Source organism: Girardinichthys multiradiatus, chromosome 9, assembly GCF_021462225.1.
Source record: "Girardinichthys multiradiatus isolate DD_20200921_A chromosome 9, DD_fGirMul_XY1, whole genome shotgun sequence".
Classification (NCBI taxonomy): domain Eukaryota; kingdom Metazoa; phylum Chordata; class Actinopteri; order Cyprinodontiformes; family Goodeidae; genus Girardinichthys; species Girardinichthys multiradiatus.
In genome coordinates, this window is record NC_061802.1 from 44,709,487 (window position 1) to 44,731,686 (window position 22,200).

Genomic DNA, 22,200 nt, shown 5'->3' on the forward strand with positions numbered 1-22,200 from the left:
CAGTTCTTTTCTCTACACTGTCCAGTTTGTTCCTAAAGGCTGGCAGGAAGAAAAGCAACTAGAAGCAAATGTGTTTAAAGTCCAACTGCTTTGCTGCTGTGTGTGAGTGACTCTTCCATAACAGAAATCCAAAGTTAATGAACCAAAGGGGCAAAGGAAAACTTGTGGAGAAGAAATTAATTACAAGTTTGTTTAAAACATATTTAGAGGCATTTATAACTAATCATTTTAATCCTCTAGGGATATTTTGAGCTATAATGAATAATTAACTAGTGCACAACATGTTATATTTTACACAAGAAGAAAAGTGGAGCAAAATAAACTCTACTGAAGGCAAATTTCAGATCTCACATTATCCTGTCTCTATCTTTATACTAATACCGTGAGTGTTTAATATTTAATCCATCTTCACAAATGTAAAAACAGACTGTGTATCCAAGGGTTGGGCATAAACTGCTGAATAGTTAACAGAAACTGACAAGCTTCTACTGCCCACAATCCCAGTGTGCAACTCTTCTTCTACCTGTACACTCCAGCTGGTGTCTGTGGGATGATGAAGCTCTTCTCCAGATCACGAAGTACATCATTCAGCATCCGTACGTGGGAGGGGTCACGCTCCTTGGGATCGTTTGCTGGACGCATTGCTTCGGACTGGAAGAATGCTGCATGGTCTCTGAGAGAGGAGGCTGAGGACAGCAGGGATGCCGATACTGCATTCTTACCTATGCAATAAAAAGAGATAAAAACAGAAGGTGAAATACCTCATTTTGGTTTTGAGATATTTATATTATAGATTTTTATATTTTTGATTTGTATAGCATTTTGAAACTAATGCTCTACTTGGTGCGTCTGTATCCTGAAATATCTTAATAAATCATATCTTAATAAATCACATTGAAGTTTGTTCTTGTAAAAGTCCAAAGGGTATGTGTTGTGGCGATCTGATTTGGGGTGTGGCTGAGTGTTGTCAAGTAATTCCTTTGTTAAGTGTGGGAAGCCATGATACTTTAAAAACACTTAACAGTATTAATACTTCTCTGAGGAACTGCACGTGCAGTAAAAAGGCAAAATAAGATACTGATTGCAATGGGGATGTTTGGAGTGTGTCAGCTGGGGTTCTGTGGGATAGTTATTAGAAGTCAGTACCTTACGTGTAGCAGACAGTAGTTTGATTGACGTGAGTTTGTGGGTGGACGCAGGATTAAAGCTAACATCTAGGCTTAGTTGACTTCTGACAGAGTGGGTTTCACTCTCATAAAGATAATTTAAATAAAACACATTAGATAGTAGTGCAAACACTATTTTACCAGATTGTAAACTTGTACACTTTGCTTAAGACTGTTTGACTGTTAGACTTTAGCTTATGGCTGTTTGTTCAACTGAACATTTTACTATGCAAAATGATACGTCCTGAAGCTGCTGACTGTGTCTGATTGTAATTGAGATTTGTCATTCTGCTGATAAAACTCCACATTTGCCAGGAGATCAAACCCTTCAGATGTCAATTCCTTTTGCAGATTTCTATTTGGAAAATCAAAGGTGTTAAAAACAAAGGGATTCATTAATGGTATGCTGTGTGAGGCAGACTTGGATCCCTGCAGGACAAACAAAGTTGACTCCTTGTAACTCACTGCAGCTGCAGTGTTTGGGAGGTGATGGCAGGAGAATACTGTCATGTGTTTGACTTTGTTAATCATGTTTGGGTAGTTAAGCATTTAGAGTTTTGTGTGGTTTCTTATTAGTAGCTTCATGTTTAATTTAGGATAGTCTGGTGTCAGGGCTCTGTGTTGGTGCGCAGTGTATGTGTGAGTGTGTTTCTTTCCACCCTTTGCTCTAGAGCGTTTCCTGGCAGGTGCTGCTGATCAGGGCCTAATCACTGGCCTTTTTAAGGAGCCCTGCTACATTTTTGTGGTACTGACCGTGATGTGCAGGGCTTGTGCATAATTCTTTTCTGAAACTAATTAGAATATTCTCTTGTCTTTTTCCCCAGACCTTGCCTGATGGGTTTTTAAGGCTCCTAGTCCTGTGATCTGTTTTCTGAGCCAGCTTCAAGGTTTCGTTCCTCATCTCCCACCGTGAGTCTCCCTGCCTTCTCAGCTTCTGGCCCTGGCTTGGGTAAGGTTTTTTATAGAACCTTACTTCTGTTGTCACCTGCCTGTAAACCCTCCTATGTGGGAACGCTTAAACTGAGTCATCACTTGAGAGCTAATGGAAAGAAAGGAAACTGCTGCCTACCACACTCATCCTGCCAACCTCCATCTCAGAGGAGAGACTTACCTCTCCAGCTAAACCACAACCGCTCTGGCTATAAGTTTCTGAACATACCCTTCTAAAAGAAAACACCTTGAAATTCTCCTGGGATATCCATAAACTTGTCACCTTCCCTTCCAGAGAAGAACCATTCTCCTGGTGTCATTGCCTGGGTCCCTGTCTCGCCTTGTTCCTTTTTCTTCACAAAATAAATCTGTTAAAACGCTGTCCTGAATCTGTGGTTGTGTTCTCCTCAGAGTTTAAAGAAACGCTACATTATGACAGAACGGGCTGACCTAGAGAACTCTGAAGCATAACTACGGGCAGCTGTTTCCCATCAGGGCATTTTTTTAGGGCAGCATCAGGCTACACTACAGTCATTGTCCCAACAGCAAACCAATATTCAACAGACAGTAAATCTCATGGCTCAACAGCTTCAAGCAGTGTTTTCCTCGCTCTCTGCTAACAGTGCTCCCTCTGCTCTTCCTCCAGCTCCGGCACCGCCCACTCCGGTCCAGTCACGAGCGGTAAGCCGGGAAATTCTCCCACCACCTCCTGAGCCTTTTTCTGGAGATTTGAGTAAAAGTAGAGGGTTTCTTCTTCAATGCACACTTGTTTTCAACCGATCCCCATGCTCTTTTCCTGACGACGCCAGTAAAATATCTTATGTAGTCGGGTTACTCAGGGACAGGGCACTACAATGGGTGGAGACTCTTATTGATGAAGTTTCCATTCAGTATTATTCTTTTCAGGAGTGTTTGGATTTATTTAACTTAACTTTCACCCCCAAGATAAGTAATGAGGAGTTAGCTAAAAAACTTTTGGCTCTTATACAGGGCGCAAGGTCGGTAGCTGACATGGCCATTGAGTTCCGCACACTTACGGCTGAGTCAAAATGGAATTCTCCGGCCCTAAGAAGCGCTTTCCTAAATTCATTAAATGTAAGCCTAAAGGATGAACTAACATGTTGAGACGAGCTCTCTAGAAGAATTGATCGAACTATCCATTTTAATTGATAATCGGAGAAGAGAAAGAAATCAAATAAAGAAGTTTAGTAGTCCATATCCCAGACACCCTAGTCAGTCGCATAACATCATCAGTTTTCGACAAGCCTCCTAATGTAAACAACCAGCAGCCCAAACCCATGCAGATAGGCAGAACTAGTCTCTCTTTGGAGGAGAAACAGAGACTCCGCAGTTCAGGTCTTTGTCTGTATTGTGGAGGCCCCGGTCATTTTCTTTTTCAGTGCCCTGTTTGCCCAAAAGATCAGGCCCGCCAGTAAGACAGGGAGTGCTGGCGGGCGCTATTCATAGCAATCACTTCTCACGATTAACTCTCCCTGCTTCTTTAATTGCATCACAAGTTCAGATTCTTTTAAGGGTTTTGATTGATTCGGGATTTGAACAGAATCTAATTGGTCCAGAGTTGGTTCATGAATTCAATCTCCCCGTTTTTGAACTAAATCAACCTATTCAAGTCAATGCTCTAGATGGCCAAGCCCTTCAGTCCATCACTCATCAGACTGAGACCCTCGAATTAATCACTTCAGGGAACCATCACGAGACTATCTCATTTTTTGTTTTTCCCACTAAAGAGCTGCATATAGTTCTGGGCCACCCATATAAACTGGTCCCATTCCCGTATTGAAGCTTGGAGCCAAAACTGTCATCCCTCCTGCCTTCTTTCGGCCATCTGCTTCTCTTCTCTTTCCGTCCTGCCTTCAGAACCGGATCTTTCTAATGTACTTAAAGAGTATCATGACCTCCAGCGTGTATTCAGTAAAGGCTCTGCCCACTTCCTCCACATCGTCCCGATTGCTCTATCGACCTTCTTCCTGGTGATCCTCTCACTTCAGGCCGCCTGTTTTGGGTTTGGTTAGCTGAAGCTGAGCATGAGGCAATGGAGAAATACATGATTCCCTTAAGACAGGCATTATCCGCCCCACCTCCTCTCCCTTAGGAACTGGGTTTTTTTTTGTGTCTAAAAAGGACGGGTCTCTAAGGCCCTGCATCGATTATCGCAGCCTAAATGAAATAACCATCAAGAACAAGTACTCTCTTCCCCTTCTCTCCTCAGCTTTTGAAGCAGTTCAAGGAGCAACTATCTTCACCAAGCTTAATCTGCGAAACGTCTATCATCTTGTTCAGATTCAGGAGGGGGACGAGTGGAAAACTGCTTTTAAGACTCCTATTGGACATTATGAGTACTTAGTTATGGCTTTTGGTTTAACAAACCAGCTGTCTTCCAGGCTCTTATAAATGACATCTTGAGGGATTTCCTGAACGTCTTCGTTTTTGTTTATCTGGATGACATACTCATTGTTTCAAAGGACCCAAGGGATCACCACAATCATGTCCGGTCAGTGCTGCAGAGACTTTTAGAGAACAGTCTGTTCATTAAAGCCGAGAAATGTGAATTTCATGTCCCCATTGTAACCTTTCTTAGATATAGTTTTGAGGGTGGACAGGTGAAGCCAGACCCCAGTAAAATTTCTGCAGTTCAAGAATGGCCGACCCCCACAAGTTGTAAACAGCTTCAACGTTTCCTAGGCTTCGCCAATTTTTATAGATGTTTTGTCCAGGATTTCAGCCGAATTGCTTCTCCTCTTACTGCCGTGACATCCATTAAATAACCCTTTTTATGGTCTCCTCAGGCTGATAAGGCTTTTGCTACCCTCAAGCAGCATTTTGCATCAGCTCCAGTCCTTACCCATCCCAACCTCAAGGAACAGTTTATTCTGGAGGCTGATGCATCTGACACTGGAGTTGGAGCTGTCCTCTCTCAACGCTCCCCGACAGATGGCAAGTGGCACCCATGTGCTTTTTTCTCTAAGCGGTTCTCCCCCGCTGAGCGAAATTATGTTGTTGGAGACAGAGAACTACTCGCCATTAAAATGTCGCTTGAGGAATGGAGATATTGGTTAGAGGGAACTTCGTAAACCATTGTTATCTGGACAGACCACAAGAACCTGGCCTACATCCAGAAAGCCAAACGCCTTAACCCCCGTCAGTCACGTTGGTCACTATTCTTTTCTCGGTTCAACTTTTCTATCACCTACCGCCCGGGTTCTAAGAATTTAAAACATGATGCTTTGTCCAGACAGTTCTCTGCCTCTGAGGAAGAGGCCAAATCTGAGCCCATCATTCCTCCATCCTGTGTAATGGGAGCGTTGTTTTGGCAACTTGAAGACCTTATCCACTATGCACAACTGGTTGAACCTGACCCAGGTGGAGGCCCGCCTGGCCGCCGCTTTGTTCCTGAGACTGTTAGATCCAGAGTATTACAATGGGGCCATTCTTCTAAGTTTTTGGGACAGAACCTGAGACAAAACTTACTTGTCAGGCCCCCGTTCTGATAAGTCAAAAATGCCCAGTAAACCTGTTGGGAAAAGATCTTATGCAAAAGTTGCATATAAATATAGTATCAACAGAAACAGGTATGAAAGCTGTAGTGGAAGAAGGGGCCCTAGTCCTAAATGAACTCTCACAGCCGCATTATTACTGGTCCCTCGATCTAGGCCCCACACCAACACCTCGAGAACTACTGAGGAGAACCAGAGAAAAACAAACTTGCCAGGAGGCACAGTACATGCCAGATACTGAGCTCCATGTAACCGTGAGATATAAAAATACTGCAGGGCCAGATTATCAGTATGATACTGTTTTTCACAGAGAAAATAATCAGACTGTTACCATACAGCATCTGTATGTTGACCCCAAAACAGGAAAATCCTCCACCTCAATCATACTGTCAGGAAGACAGCTTCAACAGTTTAAAGGCAGTACACCTCATCTGTCATTAACTAAACCTGTGGGGGGTCAGTGGAAAGAATTAGAAAGCTTTATACAGCGTGCTGAAAGAGGGAGATATGAGGCATTAACAAGCTCTGACTGGAAAGTAGATCCTAACACAGGAATCTGGAAACTCACTCTAGGGTGGATAGTCAAAGTCCATCCAAAGACACATTTGGATGAGGCAAAGTGACAAATACAGGGTCTAGCTGAAAGTAAAGAGAGCAACAGGCACCCTGCCTTAGCTGCTGTCCCACCTGAACTGTGGTCCCAATCATCGACTGATGTAGGACTTATAAAGGGGTTTCCACCATATAAGGTTAAATTAATATCTGAAGAACGGCCAGTAGTTCGCCAGTATCCCTTGAAGCCAGAAGCTGAAGAGGGTATTAAGCCAGTAATACAGGACATGCTGAAATCAGGAATATTAAGGGAAGCACCTGATGCTACATGCAACACACCTATCTTTCCAGTGCAGAAAGCCAGCACAGGAAAGTGGAGGATGGTCCAGGATCTTAGACCAATAAATAAAATTGTGGAACATATGGCTCCAAACGTCTCGAATCCACATACATTACTGCATTGATTAACTCCAGATAAAAAATATTTCTCAGTGGTAGATCTTAGCAATGCTTTCTTTACAGTACCACTGCATGAAGAGTCAGCATTTATTTGGCTTTCAGTTTAAAGGGAATAAATACACCTACACTAGACTACCACAAGGCTTCAGTGAAAGTCCACATGTATATACACAAGCCTTAAGAAACTCTATGAGCACCTGTGAGGTGCCTGAACATAGCCAAGTCCTGTTGTATGTAGATGATATTCTCATAGCTTCAGACACTCAACAACACTGTGAGGAAGCTACCATAACAGTTCTGAAACATCTCTACCAGACAGGGCACAAAGCCTCTAGGGATAAACTGCAGTTTTGCAAGGAGAAAGTGATTTATTTGGGACATATGCTATCACAGCATGGCCGTTCCCTCCTAAGTAGTAGAAAAACAGCCATACAAGAAGCCCCAAAACCCCGAACTAAACAACAAATGATGTCCTTTCTGGGACTGTGTAATTTTTGCAGAGAATGGCTACCAGACTATGCAGCCATTGTACAACCCTTGCAATCTATGATCTACGGCAAAGACATGACATTAAAAGACAAAATCACATGGACTAAGGAAGGAGAAGTAGCATTCACAGAGCTAAAGAATCTGCTTCAAACAACAGTCACCTTAGCTCTGCCGGATTATAGCCAGCCTTTCACACTTTGTGTAGATGCATGTAAGGGTTATATGAAAGCTGTATTAACCCAACCATTTGGCTCCAAAAACAGACCTTCAGCATTTTATTCTAAAAAACTGGACTCTGTGGCATGCGGATTTCCAAATTGTTTGCAGAGCTGTACAGCAGCGGCAGACGTTGTGAAGCAGACAGCTGAAAGTGTGCTGTGCCACCCGCTCACACTGAAAGTTCCTCATTCAGTGTCACTTATATTGCTGCAAACTTCACTTCCTTTCTTGACTCATGCAAGGCATATTACGTTGACCTCATTGCTACTCTCACAACCAAATATAACTCTGCAAAGATGTGGTCCACTGAACCCTAGCACGCTAATTCCAACAGCAGAAGATGGGAAACCACATTCTTGTAAAACAAAGGTAGAGGAAGATACAAAACCTAGGCAAGATATCTCTCAGACACCTCTGAAAAACTCACAAATAATCTTTGTAGATGGATCAGCATCAAAAGATGAATATGGAAAAAACAGAGTTGGTTATGCAGTAACCACTGAAATTAAAATTATAGAATCACAGGCCCTGCCCCATACATGTTCAGCACAGACTGCAGAGCTGTATGTTGTTATCAGAGCTTGTGAATTATATGAAGCAAAAATCCTAACCATTTATACAGACAACCAATATGTATTCGGTTCTGTTCACCATTTTGCCAAAATATAGGAGAATAGAGGGTTCAAAACATCATCTGGAACAGAATTGACACATTTTAATCTGTTAAAACGACTGCTGTTAGCTATCCAGCTACCTGCAAAGATAGCACTTTGTAAATGTAAAGCGCATCAATCTGATGAAGCCATGGAAACAAAGGGAAACACCTTTGCTGATATTTCTGCTAAAATAGCTTCGAGACTTCCCCTCACTTTGAAAATGTCAGATCTCCTATTTATAGATACAGATGTGCTGAAAGATTCACAACAATCTGCACCAGTTGCAGAAGTTAAATCTTGGCTGAATAGAGGGGCCATAAAGAAAGATGACATTTATCATTTGGAAAATAAGCCAATATTATCAAAGAATTTATACAAGACGGCGGCCAATGCGACACACGGGGTTTCGAGCGGGGGGATGGTACACTTAGTAAATCTACATTTCCATACCATAAATTTTTCTGACTATGCAAAAAACTTTTGTAGATTATGTATTATCTGCTGCAAACATAATCCACAGGGGAACATGAGACCCAAAAGAGGCCAGTTCCCAGCAGCAATTCATCCCTTTCACACGATACACATGGATTTCATAGAGTTATCATGGTCAGGGGGAAAGAAATATTGTTTAGTGGTTATAGATGCATTTTCAAAGTGGGTTCAGATGTACCCTGCCAAACACTGTGATGCGCTCACAGTGGCGAAGAGTTTAGTGACACTTTTCTTCCCTACATATGGTATCCCACAAATCATAAGATCAGATAATGGGACTCATTTTGTAAATAATATAATAGAACTGTGCTCTAAAGGGGTTTCAGTTAAAAAGGCCATACCGTGTTCTCCTGACCACACCGACAGCTCTGAAAATCGCAGAGAGACCATCCTGGATCCACAAGAGCCACTGTAAGCTAATATCACCGTTACAGGAGCCAAACAAACCGACGTGGGTAACAGGGGAAAGACCGAGTACAAAGGGGTTGGAAACCCATTTGGCCCAACATCTCAAACCGGCGAAGAAAACAACTGACCTGTGCCCAACTTAGCATGGCTCTTCGTAACGTGTGGACAGGACTGATAAGCCTGAGCTTAATCCTGGTAGCAGGGCTCTTTCTCTGTTTAAGGCAGGATCCACAGGATGTAACATCACACGAGAAGAGATGGACAAGATGAACACTGGACCCAAAAAGCAGATGACTATGATGACATGTTGTAAATGAATATATCTTCAATGCCTGAGTGTATTCATACTTGTACTTCATAAAATGACCTTATGGCAGAAAATCGAAAGAAGTTGCTGTTTAAGTGAAATGAGAAAAAGTGCAATGATGATATGAACAAGGCTTGTTTTAATTCTTTTAATTTTTTTATTGCATTTTGTTTTCTTTTATTTGTATTTACTCATGAGTTATTCGTGATAAAACAGGGGGACTGTTAGGGTTTTAAAACCTTTGTATTGTTTATCACTCATGTCTGCTCTAAGTGCTTTTCCCTCCTTACAGGAAGGGAGATGGGGACAAGAATGAGTTATGCTTTTATTCTTTTATGCTTTTATTAGCAGCATCTGGAGGCTATTCACCAGGTCCCCACTTCCCACTTCCTCTGTTTGTTTATAATCAAGACAAATGAACCCTAACCTTTCTGACCACACACACACACACCCACACACACCCACCATGAATGTTGTTTGAACTGTGTGTGACCAAGCATGTATAAATAAAGAGAGAGGGGGCTAATACTTTGTAGTTTGTATTGCACAGCTACCCTTGCTGCAAGTAAAACTGACTCTGTGTCGTTCCTTACCTCTGAGTTGATTAAATAATACCTAACATGACCCCATTCTTCCATCTATCCGTAGTCACGTGTTGTCCTGTAGAAGAATCTGGGACCAAACCAAAATCTGCCTCCAACACACTGCTGCTCAAAACAAGAAGTATGCCGATAAGAAGAGAAGACTTGCCCCCACTTATTCCCCGGGACAGGAGGTCTGGTTGTCTTCTCAAAATGTTCCCTTGAAGGCTTATTCCAAGAAGTTGGCTCCCAGATTTTTGGGGTCCCTTCAAGGTTGACTCCATCATCAGTCCCACCACCGTCCGTTTGTGGTTACCATCCCATTATCGTGTCCACCCCATATTCCATGTGTCCCAGATAAAACCAGTTGTGTCTAGTCCTTTGTGACTTCCTTCCAGATCCCCTCCACCTGCCTGGGACATTGATGGCCACCCTGCCTTTACTGTCTGCCGCATTGTTGACTCCCGGCGCAGGGGTTGTGGTGTCCAGTATTTGGTGGACTGGGAGGGGTACGGTCCTGAAGCTCATCTTTGGGTCCCTCGCAGTTTCATTTTGGACCCCTCTCTCATCACGGATTTTGAGAGGTTGTCTGCTCCTTCCACCAGTAGGCCGCCAGGAGGTGCCCGTTGAGGGGGAGGTAATGTCAGGGCTTTGTGTTGGTGCGCAGTGTATGTGTGTGTGTGTTTCTTTCCACCCTCTGCTCTAGAGCGTGTCCTGGCAGGTGCTGCTGATCAGGGCCTAATCACTGGCCTTCTTAAGGAGCTGAGACCAGGAGGGAGACGTCAGCCCGTTGCTACATTTTTGTGGTACTGACCGTGATGTGCAGTGCTTGTGCATACATTTTTTCCGAAACTAATCGGAATATTCTCTTGTCTTTTTCCCCGGACCTTGCCTGATGGGTTTTTAAGGCTCCTAGTCCTGTAATCTGTTTTCTGAGCCAGCTTCAAGGTTTTGTTCCGCTTCTCCCACCGTGAGTCTCCCTGCCTTCTCAGCTTCCGGCCCTGGCTTGGGTAAGGTTTTTTATAGAACCTTACCTGTCTGTCCACCCTCCTATATGGGAACGCTTAAACTGAGTCATCACTTGAGAGCTAAAGGAAAGAAAGGAAACTGCCGCCTACCACACTCATCCTGCCAACCTCCATCTCAGAGGAGAGACTTACCTCCCCAGCTAAACCACAACCGCTCTGGCTGTAAGTTTCTGAACAAACCCTTCTAAAAGAAAACACCTTGAAATTCTCCTGGGATATCCATAAACTTGTCACCTTCCCTTCCAGAGAAGAACCATTCTCCTGGTGTCATTGCCTGGGTCCCTGTCTCGCCTTGTTCCTTTTTCTTCACAAAATAAATCTGTTAAAACGCTGTCTTGAATCTGTGGTTGTGATCTCCTCAGAGTTTAAAGAAACGCTACATTATGACATCTGGCCCTTCCTGTTCTGTGTGCTCTTTGCTTCCTCTTTTCTTACTCTTTCTGAGTTTCCCAGTCTATTCTTGGTTTTGAGTCTTATGTCTAGTTGGGTTCTGTTTGTGTACTGCTCACTAGTTTCTGGTCTGTATTTAGTTCCTTTTGTGCCATTCATTCACTTTGACTCCCTCTGTCTCTGTCCTCTGGTTACACTCTCGGCTGCTTCCACTCATCAGTTCTCCTCTGTATATATTCCTCTTTGGTTCTTTAGTCACTGCTGGTTCATCGTCTCTATACTGATCAATCCTGCTCTGGTTGCCACAGTGTTATTCTGCCCAAAATGTATTATCTTGTTTTTTTTTATTTGTTTTTTTTATTTAAACTCTGCTTCCTTTCTGCCTGCAAATAGCTCCTCCATGACCATCATTCCCTTTGTGACAAATACAGTCATCATCAACTTTCCCTTTCTTTGTGTTTTGGACTAATTCCTGTATTTGTTCACCAGTTATCTTGTTTTACTCGATGTGGCCAAACATTTCTGTTTTTTATGTTAGGGGAGCTAGTGTGTAGCAGCAGCTTTATCACAGTCAGTGGAGGGAAAAACGTCTATGATAAAAGACACATCATTGAACAAGAACAGATTCTGTTTAGAATAAAATATTTTAGTTTTATTTCCCACTGTTTGACACCCATCTCTATTGGGATGTTTTCAGGCAGTAATCTTTAGAGAGTCTGAACAAATTAACGATACAACATCAGAGGTTTTCTGTCTAGAAAAAACACGAGGAAGTAAGTCGTTTAAGGTGTTTCCTGTTAACTGTTCAGAACCATTTATCTGCTCATTTCTGCATCTCTATGTGAGAACTAATTTAGGAACACAACTCCTACACAGATGTCCTTTTCAGTCCCCAGCTCCTATTTACAAATCTTCTTGTGAACTGCAAACTTTGCAAGCAGCTCAGCAACCAGTCATCTGCCAAGGTGGAAGTAAAACAATTGTGATGCACTTACAGAGAGTAAGGAAAAAGGGCTTTGTCCATTTATGCAGATGAGTGCAGCATCCAGAACAAGCCACTGATGAATTTGCGTATTTGGCAATTTGTGGGAAAAAGAATTCAGCTCATGAAGAACTTGTCATCTGGGCAGTGATCCTTTAAAATTCTTTAAATACTGTACCATTTTGTGCTAGAATAAGTGCAGGCATATTGCTTCCATGTGTGTTTTCAATACTAAAGCAGGAACTATAGTAACATTCCTCAGAAGCTGTTACAGTCATGGCTTTACAGGTGTGACAAGGAAATCAAAGTGAAGGTCAAAACATACATTATGATAGGCAGAGACATGGAGTAATACCAGGAAAAACAATTCAGTTGACTACATACAGTTGTGTTAAGAACAATAGCAGTCCAATATCACAAACCAGATCAGGTACTGTTTTTGGTACTACATAAAGAAAATAATTAAAGTAATAGAAAACCAACAGACCCAACAGTCATGAAATGCAGGCTGCTGAGTCTTTGTAACTAAATCATTAATTGAAAGAGGGATATTCATGATAATAGCAGTGTGGAGTTTGATCAATGAGGTCATTCATTCATTTCAAGTAGTAATTAAATGTTGTTCACATTGGTTATAGTGTACTCCTCTCTGGGAATCAGAGTAAAAAGAGACATCTAAGACAGTGTTCCCAAGAAAAGCTTACTTAAAAGAACAGTTGACTAGAGAGAAGAAAGGGTTTAAAGAAGTGAATAAATTTTGCAGCTCAGCTAAAATGATCCTAGATGCTTTTAAATTTAAACCAAAACAAAAAGACAGGGTGGAAAAGGTAAAACTACCATTCCAGTGGATTAAGGATTAGCCAAAATGTCAAAGAGTCACCCATTGAATCAAAAAACAAACAAAGAAGAGTGGTATAACAATAAAAACAGCTATGTGAAGCCAAGCTTTCATCAAGAAAGCCCTGCAGAGTCCCAATGCTGAAAGACTGATGTGAGCTGAAGATGTTAGAGGTTACAAGGCGCTCAGTGACTGGCCCAAAAAGATATGGAACAACATTTTAAGGACAGATGAGAACAGAAACATTGTTTTTGAGATTAGGAGCTGCTGACGGTTTGTCAGATAATACCCACAGCCTAATTCCCCATCACACTACTGCAAATCTGCAGTGGTATTACCACTGCAGATTTACTTTCCAAAACATCTGATAAAGTAGTAGACACAATTGAATCTTCCTCTGTGATGGAATTTCTTCAAATGTTGAGCAAATGTTTCACTAACCCATTAATATCTATGCTTAACCTCATTTTATGCTATACAGAGACTATGCCTGTAGTGATAATGATTCACTCACCTCCACATAGTGAATACCTGGAGTTGCTCTAACTGATGGCAGCCTGACCTACCTCCTAATCAGGTCAGCTAACAATTATTTGACACATGGGAACACTCAGAACAGAGAACGTTATTCCCAGATGGTCTGTTGATCAAAACAAAACAAACAGAGAAGAAGGCAGAAGTAAGTCTTAAGGGTAAGCACATGGAAGACACGTTTTTCAAAATGCCAACATACAGCACAGACCAAGATTTTGGACACACCTTCTCATTCAAAGAGTTTTCTTTATTTTCATGACTATGAATATTGTAGCTTCACACTGAAGGCATCAAAACTATGAATTAGCACATGTGGAATTATATACTGAACAAAAAAGTGTGAAACAACTGAAAATATGTCTTATATTCTAGGTTCTTCAAAGTAGCCACCTTTTGCTTCGATTACTGCTCCACACACACTTGGCATTCTGTTGATGAGCTTCAAGAGGTAGTCACCTGAAATGGTTTTCCAACAGTCTTGAAGGAGTTCCCAGAGATGCTTAGCACTTGTTGGCCCTTTTGCCTTGACTCTGCGGTCCAGCTCACCCCAAACCATCTCGATTGGGTTCAGGTCTGGTGACTGTGGAGGCCAGGTCATCTGGCGCAGCACCCCATCAGTCTCCTTCTTGGTCAAATAGCCCTTACACAGCCTGGAGGGGTGTTTGGGGTCATTGTCCTGTTGAAAAATAAATGATGGTCCAACTAAATGCAAACCGGATGGAATAGCTTGCTGCTGCAAGATGCTGTGGTAGCCATGCTGGTTCAGTATGCCTTCAATTTTGAATAAATCCCCAACAGTGTCACCAAAAAAGCACCCCCACACCATCACACCTCCTCCTCCATGCTTCACGGTGGGAACCAGGCATGTAGAGTCCATCTGTTCACCTCTTCTGCGCCACACAAAGACACGGTGGTTGGAACCAAATATCTCAAACTTGGACTCATCAGACCAAAGCACAGATATCCACTGGTCTAATGTCCATTCCTTGTGTTCTTTAGCCCAAACAAGTCTCTTCTGCTTGTTGCCTGTCCTCAGCAGTGGTTTCCTAGCAGCTATTTTACCATGAAGGCCTGATTCACACAGTCTCCTCTTAACAGTTGTTCTAGAGATGTGTCTGCTGCTAGAACTCTGTGTGGCATTGACCTGTTCTCTAATCTGAGCTGCTGTTAACCTGCGATTTCTGAGGCTGGTGACTCGGATTAACTTATCGTCCGCAGCAGAGGTGACTCTTGGTCTTCCTTTCCTGGGGTGGTCCTCATGTGAGCCAGTTTCTTTGTAGCGCTTGATGGTTTTTGCGACTGCACTTGGGGACACTTTCAAAGTTTTCCCAATTGTTCGGACTGACTGACCTTTATTTCTTAAAGTAATGATGGCCACTCGTTGTTTTCTTTACTTAGCAGCTTTTTTCTTGCCATAATACAAATTCTGACAGTCTATTCAGTAGGACTATCAGCTGTGTACTGTATCCACCTCCTGCACAACACAACTGATGGTCCCAACCCCATTTATAAGTCTTGAAATCCCACTTATTAAACCTGACAGGGCACACCTGTGAAGTGAAAACCATTTCAGGTGACAACCTCTTGAAGCTCATCAACAAAATGCCAAGAGTGTGCGGAGCAGTAATCAAATCAAAAGGTGGCTACTTTGAAGAACCTAGAATATAAGACATATTTTCAGTTGTTTCACACTTTTTTGTTCAGTATATAATTCCACATGTGTTAATTCATAGTTTTGATGCCTTCAGTGTGAAGCTACAATATTTATAGTCATGAAAATAAAGAAAACTCTGAATGAGAAGGTGTGTCCAAACTTTTGGTCTGTACTGTACATGGCAGGAAGGTATATTGATAATTATGAGAAAATTACCTTGGTCTCCACCACATCTGGAACTTCAACTGGAATTTCAACCTCAAAAGGATGACTCCACATTGACCTTGCTGTGGTTTTTTTTAACTAGTCCACCCCATGATTTAATAGCTCTTAAAACCTGCAGCAGCTATAATCTAACGTAATGTTCTTCTGGGTGACCTCATCAGTATCTCAAACTGTTGTGCAGCACTCTATTAATGCCCCCACAACCCTTTCATACAGAAGTCTTGATACAATTCTATATGGTTAGTCTCTATAACTTTAAATATTTTCTTTATTTTATTATTCTAAGCTTAGTTTTATACATTTTGAATGGTATCCTAACTCGTTGATTCAGTTAAGGCAATGAAACTGTTGAAGTCATTGTCGAGACAATAGTTTATGGTCAAATAGACGCTTGGACAAAATTCAATTATAATAAAAGGGTTCTTTTAACAAACAAAGTCAGCCTGAACAGCATACTAAAAATTAAAAAACACTGTTGCCACTTCACAACTTCTAATTTGTCAGTATTATTAGAGTTATTTTATTATACCAGCAATTCACAATCCCTTTCTGGAATCACAAGTGACTCACTCTTCAGTTAAGTGAAATAGAGGTGACAATTTATCAATTCTACTTTAAAATAAGACTGTAAAGAAGAAGAAGAAGAAAACAACTTCATACTACTAATTTTCAGGAGAAAAACACATTACAGCTCGTCAGGATGGAACCTTTGTGCCTTTCATCTTTTTGGCAAAGAACTTTACCAACCTCATCACTGTCAGCTACTGATACTCATTTATAGTTTCTCATTTCTAAACTATTTTGCATTCCTTCCCATCAATCACTGAAGATGGATGCAGGTGGCATAATGAAATATTCAAAAACAAAAGGGTAGCTGCTGAATGAGTCTTCATTTTATGCACAAGGATGGATGTTTTGTTGTGATGCAGTAACTAAACCCAAAGTCTGACCACAGTTGTGGACAATAAGGTGATGGGTAACGACAGCACTGACTACACTTCTCCTACAATGCTTTACCAAATCATTTACACCCCATGAACTTTTTCACGTTTTGTAATGCAGGAACTACAGATTTCAATATATGTCACAAAGATTTTATGTGATAGGCTGACACAAGGTATTACATAACTGAATTGGAACAAAAATGAAATATGGTTTACAAATCTTTTACAAATAAAAATCTGAAAAGTGTGGTGTTCATATGCATGTAGCCCCTTGCTCCAAGAAACCTAAATATAATCCAGTCACCTAATTAGTAAGCAGCGTAAATGTGTGTATCTCTGAGTCGCAGAAAAATACAACTATTCTGTAAAAATAGGTTTTAATACAGAACATTATTGAAGAAACAGAATCACAAGGACAGGGAAACCAGCAAACAGACTAGTAATGCAGTTGCGTTGAAGTTTGCACACAATATGGTTAGAGTATAGCTGCAAAAGTAAACTACCAGGTCAGGCAACTAGAGCATTGATCTGAGAAGCAGCCAAGAGGAAAATGGTAACTCTGAAGGAGCTGCAGAGGTCCACAGCTCAGGTGGGAGAATATGTTAATCATGGGCTTAATAATTCTGGCATTTATGGAAGAGTGAATAAAGCCTAGTTTAAAAAAAAAAGCCAAAAGAAGTCTATTTTATTATTTTGCCTTAAGTCATGTAGGGGACAAAGAAAACATGGAATAATGTGCTTGTCTTCGATGAGAAAATAATTAAGTTTTGTGTCCCACATGCAAAATGCCATGTATGGTGGGAAGCTAACACTGTAAACCACTCTGAAAACAGCTTCCCTTATTGAAATATGTTGGTGGGAACATCATGCTGTATAGAACGTTCCCACATGACATCACATGTCCTACATGTCCTACATCCAGGTGGTCAGCCGCCATTGTGGTAGTACAGAAGCAGCTTTACACTTCATTGGTTGCATGTAGGATAACCATGATGGTGGGTTCAAGGGTGTAAAAACAAAGGCGATGCAACAATAAAGAGAAGTTTTCATTACGTACCGAGAATCAGAAGAAGTAAGGGTGAGCAAGCTTTGCAACGAAGCATCGACGAGTGTGACTGGCTAATATTCAGAGGAAACACAAGACATCCAATATGGCACAGATTTGCTCTGATTACCTTATTAGTAGTAAGGTCATTTTCAAATGTTTCAAAAACCGGTCTATGAAGCTGTCGGTCAGTCAATAGTGTATTGAACTGGTTGCAGTAACATATGTACTTTGTAGGCACACCTGCAGACTTGTGTGACAGATCCAACCAAGATTGGGCCCCTACCTTGAAGCTGAATGACACTGCAACTCCCTCAGAAACTGACCACAAACGGAGACATTATGTATCTGTAATCAAATTATGTTGTAATGGTAATTTGATGAACAACAGATAGGAAAATGTTGCTGTTCTGCGATAGTAATGATTATTATTGAATTGACAAATTATATTACATTAGAATTAATAAAATACCAAAAATATATGCTGATCACTTAGTCATGATGGTCTAGTGCATTATTTGACATATTTTTTCTCCATTTATTGTTATTGTGCTTTAATATCTGCATTATTTCTGTCACTCTATTCATTATATCTCTATATAGCACTGTGCAAACATTTTAGGCAGGTGTGAAACAATGCAGTAAACAAAGAATGTTTCTAAAATATAAATGTCAATCATTTATTTTTATCAATCAACAAAATGCAGTGAATGAACAAAAGATAAATCTAAATGAATTCAGTATTTGGTGTGACCAGCCTTTGCCTTCAAACCAGCATCAATTCTTTTAAGTACACTTGCACACAGTTTTTGAAGGAATTCAGCTGGTAGGTTGTTCCAGACATCTTTGAGAACTAACCACAGATCTTCTGGGGATGTAGACTTTCTCACATCCTTCTGTCTCTTCATGTAATCCCAGACACACTTCATGATGTTGGGATCAGGGCTCTGTGGGGGTCATACCATCACTTCCTGTAATTCTTGTTCTTCTTTACACTGAACTTGTACTCGTACTCGTCATCTTCCGCTTATCTGGGACCGGGTCGCGGGGGCAGCAGACTCAGCAGAGACACCCAGATGTCCCTCTCCCCAGACACCTCTTCTTCTTCTTATGAAGGGGGACCCCACACCAGTCTGCCAGTCCAGAGGCACTGTCCCCGACCGCCACGCAATGTTGAAGAGGCGTGTCAACCATGACAGCCCCACAACATTCAGAGATTTGAGGTACTCAGGGCGTATCTCATCCACCCCCGAAGCCTTGCCACCGCGGAGCTTTTTAACCACCTCGGTGACTTCAGCCTGGGTGATGAAAGAGTCCAACCCCGAGTCCCCAGCCTCTGTTTCCACCAGGGAATGCGTGATGGCAGGATTGAGGAGATCCTCGAAGTACTCCTTCCACCGCCCGATAATGTCTCCAGCTGAGGTCAGCAGCCTCCCACTCCCACTGTGTTGGCGAAGCACTGCTTCCCCCACCTGAGGCGGCGGACGGTTTGCCAGAATCGCTTCGAGGCCAACCGGTAGTCCTTCTCCATGGCCTCACCGAACTCCTCCCAGAACCAGGTTTTTTCCCCTGCCACAGCCCGGCCGCAGCACGCTTGGCCTCACGGTACCCGTCAGCTGCCTCAGGAGTCCCACAAGCCAACCACAGCCGATAGGACTCCTTCTTCAACTTGACAGCATCCCTTACTGCCAGTGTCCACCACCGGGTTCTGGGATTGCCGCTGCGACAGGCATCGCAGGCCTGACAGCTGCAGCTACAGGCAGCAGGATTGACAATAGATGCGAAGAACATGGTCCACTCGGACTCTATGTCTCCAACATCCGCCAGAATCTGGTCAAAGCTCTCTCAGAGGTGGGAGTTAAATACATCCCTGGCCGAGGGCTCCGCCAGGCGTTCCCAGACTCTCACTATGCGCTTGGGCCTGCCAAGTCTGTCCGGCTTTCTCCTCCTCCAGCGGATCCAACTCATCACCAGGTGGTGATCAGTGGACAGCTCAACCCCTCTCTGCACCCGAGTGTCCAAAACATGCGGCCGAAGGTCTGATGATACGACAACAAAGTCGATCATTGACCTCCTGCATAGGGTGTCCTGGTGCCAAGTGCACTGATGGACACCCTTATGTTTGAACATGGTGTTCATTATGGACAATCCGTGACTAGCACAGAAGTCCAATAACAAAACACCACTCGGATTCAGATTGGGGAGGCCATTCCTCCCGATCACGCCTCTCCAGGTGTCACTGTCGTTTCCCACGTGGGCGTTACACTGGAGATAATTCTTAATGACTTTGGCTGTATGTTTGGGTTCGCTCACTTGGGATTTTGTAAATTGATAAAAATAAACAATCATAATTTATATTTCTGAAAGCATTCTTTGTTTACAGCATTTGTTTCACGCCTGCCTAAAATGTTTGCACAGTACTGTACACTCTTCCTTCTCACAACAGATATGGATGGGTAAAGGACCGGTGTCACACAAAGGAAAAGTACAACACAGCCAAACCTTTACTGGACCTTTACAATATGCATGAACCAGAAATCATTTTGTTGCATTCAACTGATGTTATACTGTACTTGACCCATGCAACTGTTTATTTGGAGGAATACCACAAAGTTATGAAATTTGCTGTTGTACAGGCCAATTTGTGACATACAGTTTACAACTGTTGTTGTACATTTAATGTACCGTATTTTCCGCACTATAAGGCGAACTTAAAAACCTTTAATTTAACAATACTAACGTTTGATTTAGTGCATCAAACTGTTTCTTTTACGTGTTTACTGAATCAGGGAAAAGTTCCCTTTCACGTTTTAACTAACGTTTGATTTCAACTTCAACTTCATAGACTCCAATGCATTCCTAAGGTGCGGTTGGCTCTATTCAATAGAATTCTATGTAGAGGAGACCTTACCATGAGAGTGAATGGAGTTATCAGAACGCTAGTTTGTAGTGTATTAATAAAGTTTGACTGACTGACTTATCTGACTGTTTTGTTAACATTCTCTTTAGCACAGCTCCATCTAGTGGATGCATAACGCAACCCCAGTCAAACGTTTGACTGCAGTAGCTTCTATTCTATGCGCCTTATAATCCGGTGCGCCCTATATATGAAAAAAGTTCTAAAATAGGCCATTCATTGAAGGTGCGCCTTATAATCCGGTGCGCCTTATAGTGCGGAAAATACGGTAGCTTATCATGCTGTTTGTGTTTGGAAAATAAGGACTTAAATGTGTTACCTTCTGGTCTGTTTATTTGAATAATACCTTCAACTACCAGAGCCTTAGGGATCAGTGCATTTCTTTGCTGAATGTCTAGAAACTGTTTCTATCTTATGACTGAAGTACTCACAACTCACAAAGTTGTATTCAACAATGTGCCAGTCCTGAAAGCAGGATCAAGGTATCAGCATATAACTTGATGTAGTTCAGTAAAAAGCCTATAAATGTATTCAGTATAATTTATTTCTATGTCATAACAAACATAAAATGCTGTCAATCTCACACAAAGAAAAGGTATCACAATTTGCATGTGCACTAAGTATGAAACATAAGTAACTACAAAATGTAGATGTGCAAGTGTACATGTACACATTTCTTCTTGTTGCGCCACATGTGCTTCAAAAAACGATTAGTGCCCAAAGACTTCCAGGACTGCAGTTTCTCTATAGTATAGGCACTTTTTTGTGAATTAAATAATTCACAATGCAAATATAGCTGACTGCTGGTCCTTGTATGGCTCAAATCAATTACAGGTATCTTTGCTTCCTACCTCTTTAAGGAAACAATTATTAAAGTGTCTCTGTAACACTCTCCAGCTCACGAAACAAACAAACAAATAACAAATGAAGGCAGCTGTAATGCCGCTCATAATGCTTTCCCTATATAACACTATAATCTGGCGTACTATCAACATGGCACATTTCCAGAGTCACTTACTTCCAGTACAGTTTTGTGGGAAATATCTATTGGTATCCTGTTAAGTAGCTGGGGAAATTTTAATTAGTAATCTGAAGTTTGAACATCCAGGTTTCAGTTGCTTTGATCTATTTATCCAATAATTTGTTCATACATCAGTGATTCTAAACAACTTCCATGTGAAAGATTGACAAAACAAATAAACCTAAAGACATCTGTTGGCTGCAAAAACGACAAGCTGCTTCATTGAGAACTGAGATGATTCCAGAAAACCCCAGGATTAATTCAGGTTTTACTGTAAATTCCATTGCAAAGGAAGAGCACTGTCCTCTAAGATATTAATCAGCAGCACTTCATGACGTCTTGACATCACAGTGCCACAGCAGGTTTGGAACACAATGTGACTCATTGGTGGGAAAAATGTGAAGATGGAGGAGCCAGAAATAGACTGCGAGTGCTGTTCTCTCCTACAAATTTAAATGGCTCACCTCACAGTCAGCTGGGACTCAGGAAATATTGTTTGATTGTTGTAATCCATCTTATCTTTTGACACCCAGGGACATACATGGGAGAGTTTACATTTCTCTATACAGTTGGGACTTGGACTCCTGCGATAAGAGCAGCAGGGAGAAGAAAGGTGAAACAAGAAAAGACCCTCAAGGAGATGCTTTTATTCATCAGCAAATTTTCTATTATTACACTAATCTCTACAGATACAAACAAACCAGATTTTCTTGCAAGTACACAAGTTTTAAATTTTTCTGTTAAAGAATCATAGCTTTTCATTAAGTGAGGAAACAGAAAAATGTTCTATCTAAACTTAATGGCAGTTTTTTTAGACAACCTTTGCTGTTGCAACAGCAATACAGCTC

The 22,200-nt window shown here is 41.7% G+C and overlaps 1 protein-coding gene across 1 annotated transcript in view; it reads right to left on the minus strand.

Annotated features, from left to right (window-relative positions):
- The window catches only part of LOC124873382 (inactive N-acetylated-alpha-linked acidic dipeptidase-like protein 2), a 677,436-nt gene that overhangs the window by 32,496 nt on the left and 622,740 nt on the right, over window positions 1–22,200 (minus strand). The window contains exon 16 of the mRNA XM_047373999.1: window positions 524–722. Within this exon, the coding sequence (XP_047229955.1) occupies window positions 524–722 (199 nt within the window). The remainder of the gene's footprint in view (window positions 1–523; window positions 723–22,200) is intronic.